This window comes from Lepidochelys kempii, chromosome 12 (assembly GCF_965140265.1).
Source record: "Lepidochelys kempii isolate rLepKem1 chromosome 12, rLepKem1.hap2, whole genome shotgun sequence".
Lineage (NCBI taxonomy): Eukaryota > Metazoa > Chordata > Testudines > Cheloniidae > Lepidochelys > Lepidochelys kempii.
In genome coordinates, this window is record NC_133267.1 from 16796344 (window position 1) to 16822770 (window position 26427).

Genomic DNA, 26427 nt, shown 5'->3' on the forward strand with positions numbered 1-26427 from the left:
GATGGGTTATTTAGTTACAGGGGTATACACAGTATAAATGTTTGCAATTGCATTATAACAGGATACAGCTAAGTGAAAACAATGCAAGTAACGTCCCATTAATCTTCATGAAGTTTAAACACCAAATACATTCTTATACATTTAACAATTACTTTGATCTTACTAATACACAAATAAATTTATCTGGGGCTTTGGTATGAGCTGGCACCTGGTCTGTCAGCATCACAGTGGAGAATTTGCATTAACCTCTACCTAGGTATTTTATACATATTGTCCTAAAAAGTCTGTTCTTGTCTGGATAATTTCAAGATAGCTCTTTGAACTCCCAGGCCTCACCTCACATCTCCCCTCTAGAAAGATTACATTCAGTCCTGGACCACAATATTACATTACATTACACAATATTACATTACACTTTTCATTTAATACAGTTAAGTTTTCCCAGGGAAGGAAATAGCCATGTCTTTCACAGTGATCATTCAACTTTAAATAGTCATAATTTTAAAACTACTGAAATAATTTTCTTCAAACTTGGTTTGTTTGTAGAACTTGTTAAGCCTGGAAACTATATGTGTGGTGTTATTTCTTTATGTGAAGTTATATAAGCAGTTCTAGTTTCTAGTGTATATTTTATTAATTGGCTAAATATATGGCATAAGAAGCCATTATATTAAAGCAGTTAACATGGGGGTAAAGAATTATAGTTGATCTTTGCTTCATATATATGTATATTACATTACCTGGCTCATGAATGCTTGATTGCTTTAACCAAATAGTGGTATTAATGCTTATTTTGTGGCATGATATAATTAGAGATAATTACATATAAATTGTGGAAATAATTTCCATTGTTTGGTAGAGCTACTTTTGAATATGTACTAGTCAAAACTTATCAAGGCCAACTATATGATTATATTTCAGTGATAGGTGCTAGTTGGATTGCTAATATCATTCAAGGATAGGTGTATATCATCATGTGTGTCAGCTCTAACTGTCTTCCGTTATCACAGTTAAAAATACACTCAGGGGAGTTTAACAATGGAGTTTTGGATATTGTAGGTTCTTGTTTATTATTTACTTTGTTCTTATTACATTTGAGTGGTATTGGGAGATGAGAGCAAACAAGATAAAAGTTTTTTTGTTTTTTTGGGGGTTTTTTTAAGTAAAAATGTATCAAAGTGAACTGAAACATTTAAACCTCATACATTTGGTATGTAAACTTCATTTGCATTGATTCACACCAACACTGCAGTGTATCCAGACACCGTATACTGTGTGAAAGTGTAATACATACTACATTTTAATCCATTGTGAGTTTTTATCCCTGTTTATTTATTACAGTTAAAAATTTGCTTTCACCTCTGAAATTCAATGATAATTTTCTTGCTGTGTTCCCTGGTTAGGTGTCTCTGACAATAATACTTATTAATACTATTTGCCCCTCTGTTGGGCCTTACATCTGAGAACCTCACTCTGCTTTACAGTCATTAGAGAATTAAGTTTTATAACACCCCTGTGAGCCAGGAGAGTACTCTTCCTTTTATACAGATGGGGAACTGAGGCACACAGAGAGTTTATGGGTAACATTTTTTAAGTGCCTAGGTGGTTAAGGAGCATAAAATTCATTTTCAAAAGTAACTTCAGCTCTTAGGAGCCTAAGCCTCATTTACTTTCCATTAGACTTGGGCTCCTAGGTGCTCCAGTTCCTTTTAAAAATGGGATTTAGGTTTCTGAGGCAATGTCTACACTGGCAATTGAACGACAAAACATCTGTCTTTCAGACGTGTTAACCCCCCCTTACCCCCAAAAGGCAAAAGTTTTGCCACGACAAGTGCCAGTGTGAATGAACAGCGCAATGTCAGCAGGAGTGCTCTCCTGCTGACAAAGCTATCCCCACTTGTTGGGGGTGGAAATTTTTTGTCAGCAGGAGAGCCGACAAACAGCAGCTACACTGCACAACTTTTAGCGGCACAGCTGTTGCAACACAGCCATGTTGCTAAAAGCTGTGTAGTGTAGACAAAGCCTAAGTTGCTTTGGTGCTTTGGCCATTTTTACCTTAGGTGATGTTCCCAATGTCACAGAGAGACTGTGGCAGAGCAAGGAATCTTGTGAGTCACAGAGCTGAACTTTAACCATTAGACAATCCTTCCCCTTGACAATAGCTTCTCTGCTAAGTATAAATCAGATCTGTATACAGGAAGAGAAATGGCTAATTTATTCCTGTTGCGTTTGTTGCTCTGGTGAACAACAGTAGCTCCCAGGTCTACCCACCCCAGCCTATTGTTCCCTATACAAAATGTCTCTCCAAGGCTCAAAAAGGAGTCTTCTTTTAAGCTGCATCTCCAGCATTCCCTGTTGTGCAGTCCTCCCTAGGTGCCACCACTGTAGCTTCTTTCAGCCTCCTTCCATCTCTCTCAGCATGTACTGCAATCCAGGGAAATTCCCTCTCTCCTTATTTAAAGGCACAGTACAGTGTAATCACACTTGCTCATCACGTCAGTAAGTTCTTTCAGCTGTTCTTCCAACTCAGGTGCTGTTGTCTCTCAGAACTGATGTGCTGGTTGTGTGTATGGGGATGTCTACACAGCAGCAGGGAGATTGCTTCCCAGTATGGGTAGACACACATTTGCTAGCTCTGCTTGAGGCAGCATGCTAAAAAGGGCAGTGGGGCCATGGTGGAAGAGCAGAGGCTTTGGCTAACCATCTGAATACCACCTTGCCTGATCCCCTGAGTATGTTCTTGTGTGACTAGCCTGACCTGTTGCCTGTGCCACTTTAACCACACTACTATTTTGAGCATGCTAGCTGAAGCAGTGGTAGCACGTATCTGTCTGCCCGCCCCGGGAAGCCCCTCGCAGCTGCTGTGTACACATTTCCTGTGTATGTATCTGTATGTGATGTCACCCTTTGGTGGCTGACCCACAATGTGGTGAAGGGACTTGTACTACTGCCTGCTAAAGGCGGTCTGTGTGTTTGGAGCTGGAGGATCCAGGGCTCTAGTCTTGGCTCTGCGCATGTGGGTGACTGTTCTAGTAAATCGAATCTGCTGCTTCCAACTCACATTCTTTGTAGCATGTTGTGATCCCTGTGCTACTCTCTCTAATGGTGCATTCACCCTTGTGCAGAGAACCAGCACAAGACCTACATAAGCCCTCTGGACACAAGAGAATTTTGCCCTAAAGGAGGGTGTAAATCGAAAGGTAACAGGCCACAGCTTTATTAAGGATAATGACGTCAGAGCGTAGAAACATACAGATAGTGCTTGCTGAATTACACCACTACCCTGTCTGATTTCTTCCAAATTTCCCACTGAGGTGCCAAGCCTCTTCCATCGGATCAAACAAGCAGGAAGGCTCTAAGGTCCCATCTACTGAGCAACACAGCAGTTCTTTGAGTAGTGCCCTGTGGGTGCGCCACTATACATGTATCTGTACGCCTGCGCCTCTGATTGGTGATTTTAGGTAGCAGTGTCCATTCGGCCTGCACATGCACTCTCCCTCATGCTCTGCCTTGAGGCTATTTAGCACTGTAAGGGCGAACCACCCTCAATTCCTTTTCAACCGCAAGATGGAGCAAGTAGCAGGCTGGTTTACTTTGAATCTATGGCTACTTACTCTCTTCTACACCTTTCAATGACGTCAGCATTTCTAGTGGCCCTCACGTCAGCATGACAAATACGGGAAATAGCGGTGCTGATGGCTCACCCAGTCTTCACGGTCTTCTTTAAAGACAAAGTCACTCTGAGGCCGCACCCAGAGTTCTTCCCCAAGGTGGCCTCATCCTTCCATATGAACCAACTCATCCACCTCCCTACTTCTTTCCCAAAACTGCACCGTGATAACAGGGAGGCGATACTACATATGCTTGACGTTAGGGGAGCCTTCACATTTTATTTGGACTGGACAAAGGGCTTTAGGAAATCTTCTAAATTCTTCCTCTCAATTGCGGACAGATCTCAGGGCTCTGCAATATCAGCTGAAAGGCTCTCCAAATGGGTCTCAGACCGCATTAACTATTGTTATCCCTCAGGAATTTGCATGCATTCCACGAGATCCGTTTCCCTCTTGGTCGCGTTCGTTAAAGATGTTTCCATCTCAGAAATCTGCAGGGCAGCAATGTTTGCTTCTGCTCATACTTTTGCAGAACACTACGCTATTACTCGAGACTTAGCTTCTCATGCCATCTTTGGCTCCACAGTATTATCATCAATAATAGGCTCCACTCCGAAGTCGCAGCCCTCCACAGGGGATACTGCTGTAAAGTCACTTACAGTGAAGCACCCATAGAGACAGTACTCGAAGAAGAGCTTATTACCTCGTGCACTAATGATGGTTCTTCAAGTGAAGTTCTTCAACAAGTGAAGGCTCAGCTGAAAGTTTGATAGAATGTAACAAAGTTTCTGGCTAGCTTTGTGTGAGGAAGTGGAAAGACGGTGTCTTTCAGGGACGTGAAATTATATGTATGTGTACACAATTTTATTTCTATTAGCAAAGTAATTGTCTTAACAAATATATCAACCCTATCAGGAGACTGTGCTAGCTAGGTCTTTCCGTTTCTGACAAGTTATATCTTCCTTTTGAAAACCAATCATGAATTCATAGCTCTGGGGTTGATTGTCATAGCTGCATGAGTACATTTCTGAACTTGGCTTGCGTTATGTGAATGATAAACGGAAAACAAAGTGTGATTTATAGAGCAGTTTGGCCAAATTGCTCTTATTAGATGGAAAAATACATTTATTGAATGCATCTAGGCTGAAATTATCTCTTCAGTGATGATGATGAATGCTTGTAGCTTTGTAAACATGCTGAACATTAAGTTGGTAAATGACTGTATCACTTTGTGATTGATTATCAAGTTTGGCCACGTAAGCATCACGACCTACACATATATCTCACAGTCTGCCTGCATTCTGAAGCCTACTTAATGCTCTGTTTTTTCTAATTAAACTTTTATTGAATTTTCTTCTCCTTTTAATACTCGTTTTGATTCTCTTATGCGCAGATGACAAAAGACTTGCACCAGCCATGTGATTCCCTATTTTAGAACAGTCCCACTTTGCAGGATTAGCCATTTTTAATGACTTTAATCTCCTTTTTGAAAGTGATTTTTCTCATTCTGTTACATTCCTTTGATTGCATTAATGTAGAATTATTTGGAAAAATCACTATTGCCAGGCATGTCTCACCACGTTTTAACTGTATCTTCCCAATGTAAAATACTCCAGCAAAATTCCTTAGCATATTCTTCTGGGCTTATTATAAGGCTTTTCTCAATTTAAAGTGGCAAGTTAAAATTAACAGCATTGTTTTTCATTCCATAAAGAGATAAATGATAATGAGTTTTCCCTCTAATTTCTTCAGTTTTAGTTTTTGGATTCTTTAATGTTTTGTTTGTAAGGTAGTCAAGGTAGATTTTGTGTGGGAGCAATAGTTGTCCAGCTATTTTTAAATTCTAAAAGGCAGAAAAAACAAATATATTAAAAGGAAAATAAAAGTTTAACACTTAAATCAATAAAATGTCTAAATCAAACTGCCAAAATGAGACAGTCTTGCTTTCAATTTTATGTAAACAAACATGAAAAATGTTATTTCACTTGAATCCATTGAATGCATGTCATTCAGAAAGTAACACCATCTTTCTTTGATTTAAAAAAAAAAATTAGTCCAGTATGCTGGGAGGGCAGCAGGAGGAAGGGAACGCTGCTTTTCAATTCTTAGCATCTTTCCTAAAGTTGTTGCCATGTCTACCTGCTGTGTTTTGGGATAGATCAGTCAGTTTCAGACAAGTGTGAGAACTTCTTAAACATATTTGTATCGCTGAGATAATGGACTAACTTCACTGCTGGCACAGCACATATAATCATATTGAAGTTAACGGAGTTGTACTGGGTTATGCTAGCAGTGAATTTGGCACATCGAATTTGCAGATTGTAAAAGATGCTATGGACACTGAAGCTGATTTATTCATCAAAGTGGTTTAAGCCTATCTGTTTTTTCCCCCTGATTTCACTCTTAAATCATTTATGCTTGTGTACCAATATGCAGCAAAATATTTACTCTTTCTCTGTGATAATAAAGTATGACATTTTACATGCCTATTTTTACAATGATTTTTATTTAATGGCAACTTCTTACAGTTTAGGCCACAGCCAGTTAACTTACAGAGTAGTAATATTGTGGGGTTTTTTTTCCAGTAGAAAAACTGTAGGAATAGCAAATTCACCATGTGCTGCCCTAGTTCGGGCCCTAGCATCCCCCTCTCTCGCTTTTGTCTCCATTCCCCTTGAGGAGCCCAGCTGGCGTGAGCTGGGAATTAGTGAGCAGTGATCTACCGGTACCTCCCCACTGAATCTAATCCAAGAAGCTGGCAGCCAGCTGAATCCTTCCAGTCAGAAGGGCCCATTAATGCAAGTCCCTAGGGAGGCTGCTCCTCCTTTGCTTGGAGAGAGAGAACCCCTGTGAATGTGGCTGACATCAGAGAGAGAGAGAGAGAGAGAGAGAGAGGCTGCGCAGAATGAGGAGCGAACCTGAGTCTTCAGTATGGCATGCAGTAATGTACAACAGAGTAGATTTAAATATGGAGCATATTATATGATTGCTCATACAAAAAGATATTAGGTGTTGGTTACAGGATGAGAATAGAAAGAATTAAAAACAAGTCTCTGTAAAAATCAGTGGATGAAACTTTGTAATGTTCAGGCTCCGCCAGGCTCTTACATTCCTGTCTAACACAGGAACACTGAACGTTCTATAAGTTTAGGTTGCTTGTTGAGAATTATAGTACATTTCTGTAATGAGAATAAAATACTGTTTGCCTGCCATCAGTCATTCTGGAGTAGCAGGTTTGGATGAGTCAAGATGAGGACGCTGTGGTCGTGCTGCGTAAGGAGAGAAGGCCATCCTCCCACACAGCGCCGTGCTAGAAAAAATGCAGCACATTTTTGCTAGATAAGTTGTCTTGTGTATGATTATTTTTATACATTCTTGGTGGAGTGTTCTAAAGTAATGCAAATGCCTCTCTTCCTGGGATGTAAAGGCAGACATTTGACCAAGTATACTATGATATAGGGCATAGGTTCTTGTATTGATGATATCCTCATTAACTTAGTTTTTCTTTGAGAGCTATTCTACTTTACATGTGCTTTAATTTGGTGAAGCTGTTTAGTTGGCAGACAAGTGTATGGGTGGCAGCCTACGCAGTTGGAGGTGGGCTTTTTTTGTTTTTTTTGTTCGGTTATAATAATAGTTGAAGTTGAATCATTAAATGTTTTAGAGGGTAAATGTTTGTGTTTGGAGAAATGGTTCCTTTTTGCGTTGCAGTGCTTTACCCTACCGCTCCTCTACTCTCACAAGTTTTACACTGTTCTTCATTCAGGGTTCAGTTTTATATCAGACTAGTGGCATCTTCACTTAACTTGACATCTTCAGCATTCTCTGTGGAAGGATTACATTTGCACTCATTTTGTTCTCTATCTGATGAACAATTCAAATTATGAAATATGCTAACTTTTTATGTATTTTCTTAAAATAACCATTCTTCTATTCATTGTGTTTCTTTTGGAAAATACTGATTTATGAACTATTTTCTAAACCCTCATCTTTGAGCCATGGAAGTGGGAGCACTCTGTCATTACAGGCTTGGCTGTGCTGTTTTTTTGTTCCTGAAGTTGGTTTTCTGGTGATGACACACGCTCAAATCTCCAAAGATTATTATTAGTCTTTTTATTGCAAGTCTTTTTTTTTTGCAATTGGACAACATTGCCTTTCTAAGCCAATGAATATGGTAACAATCAAAATTTCTTGACAGATTCAACTGAGTATTCTCAAATCTGTTGCTTCTATTTCACATGGATGTTGAATTCTGTTTGCTTTTTCTACATGTTACCGCTTTTGTGCAGCTTTTTAAATCTGTTTCAATTTCAAGAAAGAACTGAAAAGATTTTGTTAAAAGGAGACATTATTTAAAATAATTCTGATGCATCATTTAAAAAAAATCCCACCAAATCACAGGTGACCACTTAATACTGTAGCTCTTAGACATGTTTGTATTGCTTTGCTTCACAATGCATTTTATTTTCTTTACTTATTGTTTGTTCTTTTACAGTTCAGTGAGTAGTTAAGCCTGCTAAAGAAAAAGGCCTTATATCAATGCTAAATGTTTGAATGTTCATAACTTACATAACAATGTGTGCTTCTCTTCCTCTTTCTCAAGCATCCTTTAAAATTCAAGAGACATTTATGTCTTTTTTTTTTTGTTCAGCAACTGATTTTTTTTACTGTAGTAGCAGAAGCCCACAGTGTTGTTGAGAGGCTTTGTCCTTATTTCACAGATGCACTGGGAATTGTTTTTAATCTCCTTTCTGCTTTCCCATTACAGATGGTGATGACGACCCACAACTCTCCTGGGTGGCTTCATCTCCCTCCAGCAAAGATGTTGCATCACCCACTCAGATGATAGGAGATGGGTGTGATCTCGGCATCGGGGAGGAGGAAGGGGGGACTGGCCTGCCATATCCCTGTCAGTTTTGTGATAAGTCCTTCATTCGCCTGAGCTACCTTAAAAGGCACGAGCAGATCCACAGTGACAAACTACCTTTCAAATGTACCTACTGTAGCCGGCTTTTTAAACATAAGAGAAGTAGGGATCGCCACATAAAGCTTCACACGGGGGATAAAAAGTACCATTGCCATGAATGTGAGGCAGCATTCTCTCGCAGCGACCACCTCAAAATTCACCTGAAAACCCACAGTTCGAGCAAGCCATTCAAGTGTACTGTCTGTAAGCGTGGCTTTTCCTCCACCAGCTCATTGCAGAGTCACATGCAAGCTCATAAAAAGAACAAGGAACATATGGCAAAGACTGAGAAAGAGGTGAAGAAGGATGATTTTATGTGTGATTACTGTGAAGAGACATTCAGTCAGACAGAAGATTTGGAGAAGCACGTAATGACACGCCACCCACAGCTTTCTGAGAAGGCAGATTTGCAGTGTATTCATTGTCCTGAAGTATTTGCAGATGAAAACTCACTGCTTTCCCACATTCATCAAGCCCATGCCAACAAAAAACACAAGTGCCCTATGTGCCCTGAGCAGTTTTCTTCAGTGGAGGAAGTCTATTGCCACTTGGATAGCCACAGACAACCTGATTCCAGCAACCACAGTGTCAGCCCTGACCCAGTCTTGGGGAGTGTGGCGTCTATGAGCAGTGCAACACCTGATTCAAGTGCATCGGTAGAACGAGGCTCCACTCCGGACTCCACTTTAAAACCGTTGAGAGGACAAAAGAAGATCAGATCAGTGGAAAGAGAGGAAGGCCAGAACTGGTCTAAAGTCACCTATAGCTGTCCTTACTGCTCCAAGCGTGACTTCAACAGCCTTGCTGTCCTGGAGATCCATTTGAAGACCATTCATGCAGACAAACCTCAACAAAGCCACACATGCCAGATCTGCCTTGATTCCATGCCTACGCTGTACAACTTGAACGAACATGTCAGAAAGGTGCACAAAAACCATGCATATCCCATGATGCAGTTTAACAACATTTCTGCCTTTCACTGTAACTATTGCCCTGAGATGTTTGCGGATATCAATAGCCTACAGGAGCACATCCGCATCACTCACTGTGGACCAAGTGCTACCCCTCAAGATGGTAACAATGCCTTCTTCTGTAACCAGTGCTCCATGGGCTTTCTGACGGAAGCATCCTTGACTGAGCATATTCAGCAAACTCACTGCAATGTAGGAAACTCAAAATTGGATTCCCCTGTTGTTCAGCCAACACAGTCTTTTATGGAAGTTTATTCTTGCCCTTATTGCACAAACTCCCCCATTTTTGGCTCCATCCTGAAGCTTACAAAGCACATTAAAGAAAACCACAAGAACATTCCTCTGGCACACAATAAGAAGTCAAAAGCAGAGCAGAGTCCAGTTTCTTCTGATGTTGAAGTCTCTTCCCCTAAAAGGCAGCGGCTTTCTGCCAGCTTAAACTCAGTTTCTAATGGTGAATACCCATGTAATCAGTGTGATCTAAAGTTCTCTAATTTTGAAAGTTTTCAAACTCATTTAAAGTTACATTTGGAGTTGCTTTTAAGGAAACAGTCTTGCCCTCAGTGTAAAGAAGATTTTGATTCTCAGGAATCTCTCCTGCAGCACCTCACAGTACACTACATGACAACTTCTACCCATTATGTATGTGAGAGCTGTGACAAACAGTTTTCTTCAGTGGATGATTTGCAGAAGCATTTGCTGGACATGCATACTTTTGTGTTGTATCACTGCACCCTTTGCCAAGAGGTTTTTGATTCCAAGGTATCTATCCAAGTACATCTGGCAGTCAAGCATAGCAATGAAAAGAAGATGTATCGTTGTACAGCCTGTAATTGGGATTTTAGAAAGGAGGTGGACCTTCAGATCCATGTAAAGCATAGCCATTTGGGCAATCCAACAAAGTCACATAAATGCATCTTCTGTGGAGAGACCTTCAGCACTGAAGTAGAACTGCAGTGCCACATCACAACCCACAGTAAAAAATACAACTGTAAGTTCTGCAGCAAAGCTTTCCATGCTATCATCTTGCTTGAAAAACATTTGCGGGAGAAACATTGTGTCTTTGATGCTGGGGCTGAGAATGGTACAGCTAATGGCATGACCCCAACTAATAAAAAGACGGAAGCTGCAGATCTCCAGAACATGTTGATGAAGAATCCGGATACTTCAAACAGTCATGAGGCTAGTGAGGATGATGTAGATGCTTCTGAGCCGATGTATGGTTGTGATATTTGTGGGGCTGCCTATACCATGGAAGTCCTTTTGCAAAACCATCGTTTAAGAGATCATAACATTAGACCTGGGGAGGATGATTGTTCTAGGAAGAAAGCAGAATTCATCAAAGGTAGCCACAAGTGTAACATCTGCTCAAGGACCTTTTTCTCAGAAAATGGCCTCAGAGAGCATATGCAGACCCACCGAGGTCCAGCTAAGCACTACATGTGCCCCATTTGTGGGGAGCGCTTCCCGTCCCTTCTGACCCTGACAGAGCACAAAGTCACTCATAGCAAGAGTTTGGATACGGGAACGTGCAGGATCTGCAAAATGCCACTGCAGAGTGAGGAAGAATTTATTGAGCACTGCCAGATGCATCCGGATCTCAGAAATTCCCTCACTGGGTTTCGCTGTGTTGTCTGTATGCAGACAGTCACCTCTACCCTTGAGCTGAAAATTCATGGAACGTTCCATATGCAGAAATTGGCAGGAAACTCTGCAGCCTCTTCTCCCAATGGTCAGGCTTTGCAGAAACTCTACAAGTGTGCTTTGTGCTTGAAAGAGTTCCGGAACAAGCAGGACTTGGTGAAACTGGATGTTAACGGCCTGCCATATGGCCTGTGTGCTGGATGCATGACCAGGGGTACCAACGGACAGTCTTCAGGCTTGACCCCCCAGGAAGTGAATGAGAGACCGTGTGGCAGTCTGAGGTGCCCAGAGTGTAGTGTCAAATTTGAAAGTGCTGAAGACCTAGAGAACCACATTCAGTTAGATCACCGAGACCTGACACCTGAGACTAGCGGCCAAAGGAAGGGTACCCAGACATCCCCTGTTCCCAGAGTAAGTACTGCTGAACTTTAGCATCTCTTATTACACACAATGTAGACCACTAGAGTAACTATACAAAGCATTTAATAGGATTAAAAATTATCTGAAATTCAAATGTTATAAAATTAATAGTAAAAAAAAATATCTTTTGAGAATGACCTGTGCTATAAACAAAGCGTAGCACTGCACAGGGAGAAAATAGGCATCACACAGATTTGTAGACTTCTTAGTTATGTATGGCAGGGTATCAGGGTTCATACTGCAAGCCTACCTTGAAGTTTTCAGCAGAAAGTTGAGCTATATGAACGATTCATTCAGAAGTCAGGGTTTGTGCATAAGTTTGAGTATTTCTTGAGTTCGCAGATCTGCAGAAACTGGGGAGACTTTCATGGAAAAAGATATTTTCAGTATCCAGGAGAAGGGAATTCTAGGTAGTTCACTTTACCACACCCCAGGAATGAGTTAATTAGAATGGATGGTAGGTTTGCAAGAGGCTTGTTTTCTTTATATAGCCTCTTGGCAGAGGTGTCTACTTTATTTGTGGTGTTTGGTGAACATGTGACCAGGCACCAAATATGAGAAGGAGGAGATTGGAATGAAAGATTTAGTGAAAGACCCTCAAAACTTTGCATCGCCCTGCGTAAAATTTGAGTCACTGCTTCAGAGAGGTTAGTTGTCTTGCTATATGACCTTGAGAGATGGATATGAGCCCTGCTTTCCGGGGGCAGCGGCAGCGGCTTTCCTCACTCTGTGTGTGTGTGTATGTGTGTGTGTGTGTGTGAGAGAGAGAGAGAGAGACCTGGAAAAACCTATGTGTAAGAAAGATACTTCCTTACAAAAATTCAAAAAGGAAATAGAAACAGTATCTTTATGGCTCAGGTGCCATACTGGCCACATTGATACTCAAATAATTATTAGCAGCTGTTTAATCACCAGAGGATATTGCACAGCAGTATTTAACTTGTGAAATCTGGAATTGGATTGTTTCCTTCCCTTAATGAAAGTAGTTTTCTTATGTGATGCAAAAATTCTTGTAGCATGTACAGGTGATATTCTTGAGAGAAAAGAGTTAGTTTTCACAGATTGTCTGCTGTCTTACATCTTTACTTTTAAGATTTTTGGCTAATTTAGTATGTAAGCAAGCCTTTAGAAGCCTGCTCATGAAATCTATTGTGTTTGCTGTTTATGGTGTCTTAAAATTGTTTGTTGAAATTTTAGTTCATGGTTGGGCCAGGTTACTTCTTACACTGTGAAGAACAAATGGAATGAGAAGTGAATATGGGAACTCTTCTCAGCAGACCAGTAGCAGTGACAGGAATACCAGTCACACCACTCTGACACTTTGAATGAAAGATAATGGGATGAGATTTTCAAAAGTATTTACTAAGGGAGCTGGGTGCCCTGCTCTTTACTGAAAAATTCCAGCCATAGACTCCACCTTATATTAGTCTGCTAATTAAAGTACCCCCAAATGATTCTTGATGCAGTGGGCAATAACAGAGTTGAAGATGCTTTTAGAGTGCACTGAGCGAGCAGTTCAGTAAGTGCAAGAAGACCTCAAGTCCTGACAGTGCAGACAGAATGGGCTCAGAAAGAGCTGTTCATAGTGCATCCTGTCAGTGATTCGCAGATTGTGTCCGCATCCCAGGTTCGATCTCAATGAAAATTTGTTTTGTTTAAGTTGCTTCTTTAGTACAACTGGATATTGCTCCCACTGGGTCAAGTGAATATGTGACTAGACCTGCCTCCAGCTGTGATATACATCTAATTCTGCAGAGGAATAAAATAAGGAATGGAAATATCCCTTCCTTCAGCGTGATGTCTCTTGAGAGTTCAGCTGAGTCTCTGAATAGGTCACTGTCTTCTTTCTACTTCTCAGTTCTTTATTTCCTTCTAAATTCTCTGAAACAGATCTATTCTTTTCTGTGGGACTAATTCCTTTTTCACATGGCTGTGCACACAGCCTAAAATATTTCATGCTCTTCCCCTCATCTGTCAGGAGTGGAATACATTGCCGTCTTCTACTCTAATTTCTTGCTTTAACTCTCTCTTTTCAGTGAGAGCTTCCATACCTGTTCTCTCAGGGGAGAGTTTAAGTTCTTCAACAAGGTAAATGCTTTGAATTTCATCCCACGAGGGCAGATTTTAGTTCCTTTGTAGAAGATAATGAAAAATCAGCATTTATGCGTACACCACATAGCACCTTAAACAGGTGCCTATGGCCTGCAGCCTGCACATATGCTAATGCCTGAAACCTGTATGGTGTATACGCAAGTTACTTGGAATAATTCATGATTTTACCTTTACTGATCGCTTCTGTACTTGAACAGTGATATCAGTAGGCTAAATAACTGTCAGTGCTTCATTCTGGGGATTAAACATGTAGATTGGGTCTGTTAAAATGTTTTTATAGCAAAAGGATCTTTAAAGAATTATGCTGTTTTTGGAAAATAATAACTCACTGTAGTATTTTCAGAATAGAAGTTTGTTTACCTTTGCTTGTAGTAAACAGGCAGTGGGGCCAATAGACAATCGAGGTGCTAAAGGAGCACTGAGGGAAGACAAAGCTGTTGCGGAGAAGCTAAATTAATTCTTTGCATCGGTCTTCACTGCAGAGGACGTGAGGGAGATTTCCACACCTGAGCCACTTTTTTTAGGTGACAAATCCTGAGGAACTGTCCCATACTGAAGTGTCAGTAGAGGAGGTTTTGGAACAAATTGATAAATTAAACAGTAATAAGTCACCAGGAGCAGATGATGATCACCCAAGAGTTCTGAAGGAACTCAAATATGAAATTGCGGAACTACTAACTGTTACATTACCTATCGCTTAAATCAGCCTCTGGACCAGATGACTGCTGGAGAGCGGATGTGACACTGAATTTAAAAAAAAAAAGGCTTCAGAGGCAATCCTGGCAATTGCAGGCCAGTAAGGCTAATTTCAAAACCAGGCAAATTGGTTGGAACTATAGTAAAGAACAGAATTATCAGATACATAGATGAACATGATTTGTTGGGGAAGAATCAATTTGGCTTTTGTAAAGCGAAATCATGCCTCACCAATCTATTAGAATTCTTTGAGGGGAGCCAAAAAGCATATAGAGAAGGGTGTTATCAGAAAAAACAACAAGGAGTCTGGTGGCACCTTAAAGACTAACAGATTTATTTGGACATATGCTTTTTTGGGTAAAAAACCCACTTCTTCAGATGCAAGGAGTGAAAATTACAGATGCAGGCGTAAATATACTGACACATGAAGAGAAGGGAGTTACCTTACAAGTGGAGAACCAGTGTTGACAGGGCCAGTTCAATTAGGGTGGATGTGGTCCACTCCCAGTAATTGAGGAGCATCAATACCAAGAGAGGGAAAATTGTGAGACCAGTACCCAGAATTCACTTACTACAAGACAGGCCCAACAAGGAAAATAACAGAAAACAGGCCATCATGTACAGTCCCCAGCTAAAACCTCTCCAGCACATCAAAGATCTGCAACCTGTCCTGGAAAATGATTCCTCACTCTCACAGACCTTGGGAGGCAGGCCAGTCCTCACTTACAGATGGCTCCCCAGCCTAAAGCAAATACTCACCAGCAACTACACACCACACTAACCCAGGAACCAATCCCTGTAACAAACCCCGTTGCCTATTCTGTGCCCATATCTACTCTAGCGACACCATCAGACGACCCAACCACATCAGCCGCACCAATCATGGGCTCATTCACCTGCACATCTACCAATGTGATATATGCCATCATGTTCCAGCAATGCCCCTCTGCCATGTACATTGGCCAGACTGGACAGTCTCTACATAAAAGAATAAATGGACACAAATCAGACATCAGGAATGGTAACATACAAAAGCCAGTAGGAGAACACTTCAATTTCCCTTGACATTCTACAACAGATTTTAAAGTAGCCATACTTCAACAAAAAAACCTTCAAAAACAGACTTCAAAGAGAAACTGAAGAGCTACAATTAATTTGCAAATGTAACACCATTAATTTGGGCTTGAATAGGGACTGGGAGTCGCTGGCTCACTACAAAAGCAATTTTCCCTCTCTTGATATTGACACCTACTCATCAATTATTGGGAGTGGACCACGTCCACCCTGATTGAATTGGCCATGTCAACACTGGTTCTCCACTTGTAAGGTGAAGGAGTACTTGTGGCACCTTAGAGACTAACAAATTTATTTGAGCATAAGCTTTCATGAGCTACAGCTCACTAACTTCCTTCACTTCATGTGCCAGTATATTTACACTTGCATCTGTAATTTTCACTCCATGCATCTGAAGAACTGGGATTTTAGCCACGAAAGCTTATGCCCAAATAAATCTGTTAGTCTTTAATCATAGAATCATAGACTATCAGGGTTGGAAGGGACCTCAGGAGGTCATCTAGTCCAACCCCCTGCTCAAAGCAGGACCAATCCCCAACTAAACCATCCCAGCCAGGGCTTTGTCAAGCCTGACCTTAAAAACTTCTAAGGAAGGAGATTCCACCACCTCCCTAGGTAACGCATTCCAGTGTTTCACCACCCTCCTAGTGAAAAAGTTTTTCCTAATATCCAACCTAACCCTCCTCCACTGCAACTTGAGAGTGCCACCGGCCTCCTCGTTGTTTTTGTGGATACAGACTAACAGTAATACTAATACTTGGATTATCAGAAAGCCTTTTGGTCCCTCAACAAAGGCTCTTAACCAAACTAAGCAATCGTGGGACAAGAAGGAAGGTTCTCCTGTGGTTCAGTAACTGGAGAAAGGATGGGAAACAAAGGATAGGAATAATGGTTAGTTTTCACAGTGGAGAGAGGTAAATAGCAGGGTCCCCCAAGGATCTATATTGGGACCTATGCTGTTCAACATATTCATAAATGATCTGGAAAACAGGGTAAACAGAAAGGTGGCAAAGTTTGCAGGTGATACAAAATTGCTCAAGATAGTTAAGTTCAAGGCTGACTGAGAAGAATTACAAAGGTGGGTGACAAGGCGACAAAATGGCAGATGAAATTCAGTGTTGATAAATGCAAAGTAATGCACACTGGAAACCATAGTCCCAACTATTAGTAGAAAATGATGGGGACTAAATTAGCTGTTACCCCTCAAGAAAGAGATCTTGGAGTCATAATGGATAGTTCTCTGAAAACATCCGCTCAGTGTGCAGTGGCAGTCAAAAAAGCGAACAGAATGTTAGGAACCGCTAAGTAAAGGGGATTAGCCAAAATGGTCAGGGACTCAATCCCATGTTCTGAGTGTCTTCAAATGTCTGATTGTCCGATGCTATGGCTGGCTAACAGCAGATCATTCAGTAAATGGCCCTGTTCTGTTGTTTTCCTCTGAAGCATCCGGCATTGTACAGTGTCGGAAGACAGGATCCTGGGCTAGATGGACCATGAGTGTGACTCAATTTGGTCGTTCTTATGTTCTAAGGTAACTAGGCTAGGTGGATTGAAGAAAATCCCTCTTCTCCAGTCTCTTGTTGGCATGCTGTACAACAGGTAAAATGCAATTTTTTACTCAGGCTGTTGTAAGTATACAATACAAGCTGAGTAGACTGCAAGAATTACTACTCTGTAATTCTTGATCACTTCTATGTTTCTTTTTTTAAACACTCTATTGATTTTGCTTTTTAACACAGGAAAGAACAGTTGAGGCTTAGAAAAAAATATAGTCATAGAGAAACTACATGGAGATTAGATTAAAAACAACAGGAGCACACATTTCAGTAAGCAACAGAATATATTGATGTCCTTAGTACAAAAGTGGAAAGGAAAGAATGTGTATAGATATATAAGGTACTCAGAGTGCCCCGCCCCCAAAATCACACTGCCAGTTATGCTTAAATCAAGCAAGTGAGAGTTGACGCTTTCAGAAGAGACCTTGGAAAAACTTAAAAGTGCAGTAGAAACTCCAAGGGCAAATGAGTATAGGGATATTTTTTTTAAAAAAAGGTGTTAATAGCTGATGGATGAAAAGAGAGGGGAGAAAGAAAAGATACAGCAGAAAAGAGAGAATCCGTTTATACCATTTCTAGACATATATGTTTATAGTTACCGTTGGCACACTTCCCCTTTCTGAAAGGGTATAAGAGTGTTGTTTTTGTTGTGTTCAGTGTGGATGTTTCTACTGATTTTTTTCAAAGTTGGTTAGAGACAGCTGGATGAGGATCAAGAACCTGGAAGAGTTAGGTGCACTCAGAGATCTTGTGACAGGTATTTTCTACCAGTCAAAATAAATTAGAGAAAATATGTACACCATGTAGTGTAATGCTGCTTGTTTATCAACTACCCTTGGAATTTGAAATATATATAAGGAAGTATTATCTAGGTAGTCATCTCTTTCTGTCTCTCTCAGGTGTTTCTAAGACACCAGTCTCAGTGGCATCTAAACATGGCATCCTACAAAGTTATTTTTGTTTGTGTCAAAATCATAAATGATAGAAATTTCTGCTTTCTGTTCAGGAAATGTTTGCATCTGAGGCCCGCATTAATAGTTTTCAAGGCATATCAAGCATATTTCATTCCAAATATTATCAAGAGGGATACATAAAATAAACTCTAGTTGTAGAATCTTACCACTTTCTAAAATCACCACTTTCAGCAGTATTTATGATTCTTATAGCTTTTTTTGAATTATTTCAAAGACAAATAAGGCTAAGGTTTCCTCTTCTAGGAATTTCTTAATGTTTCCTTCTGTTGAATTTGGGTATTGTATGTTCTGCTATAGTACAGCCCATCCTGAGGACTCTGGCTGCTTTCCCTTTTTTGAGGCCTTTTATTCTGTCTTGGTCATGTTAGAATTAATGCTTTCATTTTTCATTACAAACACTGTATATCAAGTCTCCGTTTTTCTAGGAAGTGGCTTCATTTGTGAATAATCATTAATAGGCTCTTACACATTTGCTGGAAAAAACAAGCGTGGCTAACGTTTTCATCCAGAGGGGTATGTCTGGTTGATTTAGTTTTGAGACAGATGATGTCTGGATGCATATTTTTAATACTGGAGAAATTAAGTTCCCACACTCAAAAATGTAGCTATTTCTTCTTTATGGCACACATTTCTCATAATTTTATTGCTGTAGCTATAAGGAACAACAGTTTCTTAACGTTGACAGTGGCAAACGCTCAGGACTTCAGTTCAATAGCCATCTTAATTTGCATTGTTCTATATGACTCACCTAAAGTAAACATGTTAAGGGAACAAGTTGAAGAGACCTGGAAAATGGGGTGAACAGATCCTGTTTTCTGCTTCATCACTCAGTTCTCTCTCTTCCCTACTCTCTTCTGGGGTATAGTTCCTTCACTATTTTTTTTTCTTTCTCTCTTCCCTTGTAAAGCTACCTGAATGGAGGAATGTTTTCACTTCCTATGTAGAATAGGATTTTACTTCCAGGTTTAAAGGGGGGCAGTCTGGAAAACCCCTGGGAACAATAGCCATTTGTGGGGGGAAAAAAACAAGACCCCATCACCCCAAAAGTCTTATGTTGTTGTTATTATTTATTATTTATCATTCTGTTATTCCATGGCAGAAGAGGATTTAAGTTTCTTGATCCCATGAGGAATTTAAGCCTGCTCTTGAAAGTCAAATCATCTCATTCAGAGGTGTGCTACATGCATCCCATTAGCACCTCAAGCATAAGCTTTCTCTTAGTGAAGTTTGTTCAACAGTTTGTCATCATATCCACCCACTGATTCCAAAATTTTCCAGAAGTAAGAGGTGTATGTTAACAAATAAATATGAAGATCACAGGATCTATGATTCCCACAAGAATGGCAGTGGCAGGTTATTCCTGATACTATGAGTAAGCTAACTTTGTGGGTTTTTATTAAAAAACATGCCTGCTGATATTTTTAAAGGGAATTGATAATAGGCTATAGAACCGTTTACTGCTAGAGTATAAGTACAGGTGATCACCACAAATGGCTGTTTGGTGGCCTTCTGTGTGTGTGTGTGCACATCAGCTGAGACCAAGGATTCAGTTGAGATGGAGATTGAAATGTACCCTCTCACTCCAAAGGCAGTCTGTCCAAGTTGGGATTTTTGTATGTTGGCTGAGTAGTGTAGGAAAGTTCGGACTCGCTGCCTAGGTTAGGATAAAAAAAACTCCAGTCTCCAAATCTGGCAATATATATCTTTCACAAGCACTAAAATTCACAAGAAAATTCTTTATAAATAAATACGTGTTAATTTAATTTTAAAGGTCTGAATGAGTTGAGCTGAACCAGTGTCCTTGTTAACTAATGAGTTAATTAACTGATGAAAGATTTTAACTAGAGATGGATCTAAACCAACACCTTAGATCCAGACTTAAAAGTTTTTGGAGGAGGGGAAGATTTCACATTTTGAATGTGGCCATTTGATTTTTCCAATGTTTTCTGAGGTGAACTTGTGAGTTAGGGACACCTGTGTGTGTATGTGTATGTGTGACTGTGTACATGCACATATATATGTCTACTTGGTTTATGTAGGTAAGTGTGTGTGTTTGCACTCATGCTCAAGCTGTGGGACAAACTCCTGGAAAGCAGTGCTTCAGAAACCCAACCTTTTTTCCATTTGCACCCCACATTTTAGGCTGGACTGTGGGAGGCAGGGGGGGAGGGGAGACATTTCTGACTCATCTGGTGGTCTATATCCAATCCAAACTATTTCCCTCTGCACAGGTGCTGTTGGCTTATTGAATCAATTTTCACCCAACAGCATATTGTTTTATCCCATTATCATATTTTCTCTCATGTTACTACATTTAAACCAACCATAATGATTTACAACATGTAAGGCCCTGTGTGTGTACCAACATACATACACACTATGTACAGTATGCATTGTGTGTACATAAAATTCATATAAACAGAGATACAAGGTGGGTGAGGTAATATCTTTTATTAGACCAACTTTTGCTGGTGGAAGAGAGGAGATTTCGAACTACACAAAGCCCTTCCTCAGGTCTGGGAAAGATACTCAAGAGTGTCATAGCTAAATACAAGGTGGAAGAGATTGTTTAGCATAAGTAAAACACATATTCTAAGGGACCATTTAGGGTAAAGTGTCCTGTTAATATCCCTGCAGTCATAAGACAAAAAAGTGGGGTTAATGGGTTACAGGTTGTTGTGATAAGCCATAAATCCAGTGTCTTTATTAAGACCGTGATTTTTAGTGTCTAGCAAAGTAATGAATTTAAGCTCCTAGGCTTGTCTTTAGAAGGTGTTGTACAGGTTTCCTTTGAGGATGAGTACTGAGAGGTCAGATATGAAGTGATAGTTTGGTGAAAAGAGTTCACCCATGGGTGATATGATGTTTTTGTCTTTTATCATTTTTCTGTATAAGTTCATTTGAGAGCATAGTGATTGTCTGCTTTCACCAACATAGTTGTTATTGGGACATTTAGTGAAATGGATGAGGTATGCCACATGTTGTGATAGGCAAGTGCAGGACCCATGGATTTTGAAAGGTATGTTGTTGGGGATATTGATCATCGTAGCAGTGGAGATATGTCTGCAGGTTCTGCATCTGTTGTTCTGGCAAGGTCTAGTGCCACTTTGAGTTGATGGGTCCTGGTCTGTGGGGAACTTGCTTGATGATGAGCTTGAAAAGGTTGGGGGGTTATTTTGAAGGCCAGAAGAGGGTGGGTTGAGGAAAGATTTCTTTTAAGATGTAGTCCCCATCAAGTATGTGTTGTAATTTTTTGATGATACCCCATATGGGTTCCAGTGTGGGGTGGTTGGTGACAACTAGGGATGTATAGTCAGAGGCTTTTTCCCCTCCTGTATTGAAGCAGGTTCTCTTGGGCTATTTGGATGACCTGTTCCATGATGTGATCTACTTCTCTGGTGTGGGGTATCCTTGTTTAGCTGTGATGCTGTGAGTTCCTTTCCAAGATCTGAAGAAGAACTCTGTATAAGCTGAAAAACTTCTCTCTCATCAAACAGAAGTTTGGTTCAATGATTGATATTACCTCACCCACTTTGTCTCTCTAATATCCTGGGACGAAAACGGCTACAACAACACTGCAAACATACAGACAGTTGCACCTGTTATTATGGTACCGTGCCATGTTCATTAATCTTGATCTCCAACCTGTTGCTGAGGTGGAATGTAGTAATGAAAGTACTGGTGGCACCTATTTTTTTCTCTCCTCAGAAAAGTGTTGTAGGAAATTGGCTCCTGTACATGGAGGGTGAGGGCGACCTGCTACACTCCTCCAAATCCTTGGATTTCTTACTGCTGCCCCGGAAACTGGGTTCAACACATGGACTTAGGGGTGGAGGGAATGCAACAAGAAATAATTTAGATATTAAAATATACACAAATGTAAATAATTCAGAGTGCTGGGGAATTAACTACAAAAGTGGGATTCTACCATTAATGGCTAGCACTGAGAACGTGGTGCTTGGTTTGGTTTTGTTTTTTAACAGTGACTAGACTCACCCTTATGGGGCTGTCCACAATAGGAGTTGGAGAGGCAGGCCCTGAGTACTCATGACACAGTGTGATAGCAGCAGAAAGAGCCACTCCGCAATATTACTGTGGTAATAATTTCTTCCTAATAAACTCTATGCAGAAGGGACCCAGTTTTTCTAAACTGCACGTGCACAAATGCTTGTGAAAAATGTGCACCTCATTTGTGTGCTCTGTTGCACTAATTAAGCATACGCATTAAGCACGTAGTTATGCATTTATGTTTTAGATAATCAATATTTGTTCAAATGTGCATGTATTATTTACTCATACCCACACATGAACACATTTTAATATTTCTACATACTTTACGAATATCTAATCCAATTTATCTTTTGTAGGCCGCATTAGCTCCCCTAAAAATGGCATTGGGAGACGTTGTAGAGAGATCTACACAAGTAAATCTAAATCTGCACAAGTTTAGCACTGGTGTTTTTTGGTTTAACTTGGAATTCCTAAATTGTCGAGTACATTTTATTCTCTGCAAATTATTTTTTGGATTCTTCCCTGTCACACTGCCAGAGTACACACCACTGTCAATCTGAGTACAAACCACATTTTCCTTGTTTGAATAAATGGCTTATAATTGCATCTTCACACTGTCTCCTGGTTTCTGCAGCTAAGCCTCATTAGTATGACATTATGACACAGAAAACACACAACAAACAGCATAAGGAAATTATTTCTCATATTACTGTAGGATTTCCAAGATTTCTAATGGGAGACCTGTACAAAATATATTCACACCTTCCTTTCCCCGAGGTACAACTGGTCTTAGGCCTATTGTACTTTGAGTTTCCCTCAGTACAGTAAAAAAAATTTCAAAGTTGATCTTTTTCTGAAAGCAAACAGATCTCCTTTTAAAAGTACTTTGTTTCCATGCGCAGAAGTTTGTACTGCTCTGGGTAAAGTGTCAATAATAGAAGGTTTATGTCATAATCAAGTTATCAGGTTTTCAAGTACTCAGCACTGAAACTGTGATTTAGACTATTGTTTGAAATTTTTGCTTTGAGATTAAAGCCCTCTGAAGGCAGGATATTAGTACACCTTGAGTTTTCATTCAAAACCCTGTGCAACCTTGGTATATGGAAAAAGGGGTTAGGTAGGAGAAATGTTCAGCATATATAACGGACTGTATTTTTAATCACATCTGCTCTATGCTATAGTACAGTTTTCTCTAATCTCTTTTTGGTTATTAAACAGAAAAAGACGTATCAGTGCATCAAGTGCCAGATGACCTTTGAGAATGAAAGAGAGATACAAATCCATGTTGCAAACCATATGATTGGTAAGAAACTTTTTAAACCAGGGCTCTCATGGGCTGCTTGTTTTTGTTACTCTTCTTGAAATTCACTATTCTAATCATTTGTTAATATTCATGCTGGTTTTTTAAAACTTTGAGGGCAAATGGTTTAGATGTAATGATTGTTCATTTCAAAGCTTTTTAAATGTGTGGTTGTAAAAGTGTTACTGCTGAGCTTTTTCTACTCTTTTGAATCCTCTTGTAGCATTTTCACTTATATTAAAATCAAACTTTTGACAATATCTTACATTTTATAGCATAAATTTTCCTCTATCCATATAAAAAGTACTTGCCAGTTGTCAACCACTTAGGAGCAATTATGCTTCAATTTTGTATGTCATGACATTGAATAGATTTAATGGCTCACATTTTCCCAGTTAAATGTGATGAATTCCTGAGGCACATCGTCAAAACAAAATGCTTTAAAAGTTTTTTCAGTGCTTTTTTTTTTTTTCAAACAGTTCTGGACTTTAGAAGGTTCAACTTTTCAGATGTTCAATTTTTTTTAAAGCAATACCTTGCTGAGATCCCTAGCATAACAAGCTGCAGCCAAGTGTTACTGTAATCTGAAGGGTTGTATTTCTATTGCAGCTGTATGGTCATTTTCTGACAATTGCAAAGAAGTATTTTTTTCCTATCTGTACAGATGTTATAAATATATGTGATGGCCCGAGAGATCAGTTTATTTTGATGCATAGATGACAAAGGAGTTTCTTATACATGTCACTCCAGGCATATGTTGTAAGAGATCCTTCAAGGACCCTACAGTGCACTTTATGTGTCCCATATGTTCATGTGCAGCATTTATTTTAGATAAGCATAATGGTTTTCCTAGAACAATTTACATTTAGGAGGCTATTCTCCTCTCAATGCAAGTATGTAACTCCCATTATCATTAATGTGAATTATGCACAAATATTGAAGGGAGAATTAAAGACTGACACAAAGATTAAAAAAACCTCTTTATAAATGCAAGATATACACTGTCAGTCACAAGAATTTCCATAGTAGTGCTAGGCAAGAGTTTCAAGTCTGTCAAATAGAAGATAAAGATATCTAAGAATGTTAGCTTTTGTACCAGGTGTTAATGTAATCTCTTGTTTGCAGACTTGAAGGGTGAGATCCTTGCTAATTGGACCACAGTGATCTTAAAGTCTTACCTGCTTCCTCCCCCGTCCCCCTACTTTTTGTTAAGAAACCTGAAAGAGAGGTCTCCTTCGGAAAGCTGATATGTACTTTTAACTTAAGACGTAAAACAGAGGTTGATAATCAGTGATCTAAAACTATGTAGTGCATGGGATTCTGCTATCAGTGTACTGTTTGACTACAGATGGAACTGTTTTATGCTATTTGAAATAAGTAACTTCTTCCTTTAACTTACACACACATAATATACACTTCATACATTAATTATTGTACCACCAAATTTCTGCTGTCTGCAGTAATACCTTGATTTATATATGGTAAAGCTTGAATTCCAATACCAGAAGTATTGGAAACTGTAGCATTGGTAGAGTACATGTGGAGCTGAGAAAAGTGTAGTGCCTCTCTCTGGGAGGGCTGCAAATGTCAGTTCCTCAGAATTGTAAATAAGTTACAGTGCAAACTTCAGAAGACTGTAGAAAACTACAGGTACATAGTCCCAGTATGGGTAACGGATTTCAGTTCCGTAGGACTAAGCTGTGGTAAATACTAGAGTGTGCCAAGGCACAAATTGTGTATCGCATCCGATATCAAAGGGCCACATGCTTCCCTCCCTTGAAAAACCTATAGGCTGGGAGTGACTTGGAGGAGCTCCACAAGGTTCAGCTCACAACTGTCTTTCAGTTGGGTTTAGAAGATCAGAGAAGGGTTGAAGAATAGAAACTTGGATGGGAAACCAATCTTCTCTCAGGCCCTGTAGATCCTGAGCAACTCCACAACACTCTGTGGCCTCATCTCACCCAGGAAGCAGAGTTGACTTAGGGACTGTTCTACCAGTGAGATTACCTTCAAGGATATTGAAGTATGGGGAGAGCAGTTATAGCTCATTCCACCACCAGGGACTCCCGCATATGTTTTTAATGCTAATCCAGTATTTCAGAGGCATGAATATCATGGATAGTGATTGCTCCTCTGGTCCGCTCATAGCCCACCTACTCCAAAGTTTGCACAGCCTGTGTTGGGCCTGTCCTATGGGCGAGGAGCCCTAACAATGCTTGTTTCACTCCCCTTCATATACTATAGCAGAGGAGGGCATATAGCTCCTTATTATTAAGGTAGCTTTACTTATAATAAAGGTAATGGGTTAAAGAGTTTTTCATTTTACAAATCTAGCCCAGATTGGTGGTGATGGAAGGGTAGTTACCATTCAGTAGCCTCTGAGAAGTGAGTTGGAGGTCTTGCTTGAATCCCAGTGGACCAAAGTCCATATTACAAAAATCACCACCATGAATTGTAACTTATTCAGAGCCCTGACAGAGAAAATAGCCTCCAAGTCAGGATGAAGGCACACTGGTGCAGTAGTGTGCCAGGGAAGCTTGCATTGCTGCGGCCCATGGTGCGTGTGCCGAGTGAGTAGAGGGGCTCAGTCACTAGATCTGACAGTCCAACATCTTTCAGCGGCACTAACTTTTTTTCATACTCTCACGCACACAAAATAAATGAAAAGTGGCTTTCTAAACTCATACTTTATTCTTTTCAAATAATAGTCAACAAAACGATCTCTGCCTTGTAATGCAAGACACCTCCGTAGCATGGTTAGATAATTACGTGATCACATCTTACAATTTAGTTTTTAAACAGTGCCAAGTATTTCATCCTGTTAACTGGGCTCATCTCCCTCTTCTGCTTCTTGGCTGTCTACTCAGGAGTTAGAGGCCCTGGTTGTAATTCAGTAGAGTAGGTTGAAATTTTCAAAGTAGTATGGAGGAAATTTTCAACACTACTCCCACACACTGCTTTGAAAAATTACCCTTCTGCACTCTAGCTCTTCATATCCTGTACGCAGCCACAGAAGCATATTGAGTCCCATGCAGAGACCCTGGTGACTGAACAGACTGGATACATTCCTGGAGCAGGTATATGGTAAATGC

The 26427-nt window shown here is 40.1% G+C and overlaps 1 protein-coding gene across 13 annotated transcripts in view; it reads left to right on the top strand.

Moving 5' to 3' along the window:
- ZNF423 (zinc finger protein 423) overlaps positions 1 to 26427 on the top strand; it is a 334537-nt gene that overhangs the window by 201460 nt on the left and 106650 nt on the right. For 12 of the 13 annotated variants that reach the window (XM_073307696.1, XM_073307686.1, XM_073307690.1 and 9 more), the window contains 2 exons: positions 8380 to 11603; positions 23254 to 23338. In XM_073307696.1, coding sequence (XP_073163797.1) covers positions 8380 to 11603; positions 23254 to 23338 — 3309 coding nt within the window. Of the gene's footprint in view, positions 1 to 8379; positions 11604 to 23253; positions 23339 to 26321; positions 26388 to 26427 lie in introns of those variants that run through there. The other variant, XM_073307700.1, reaches the window with a different exon arrangement.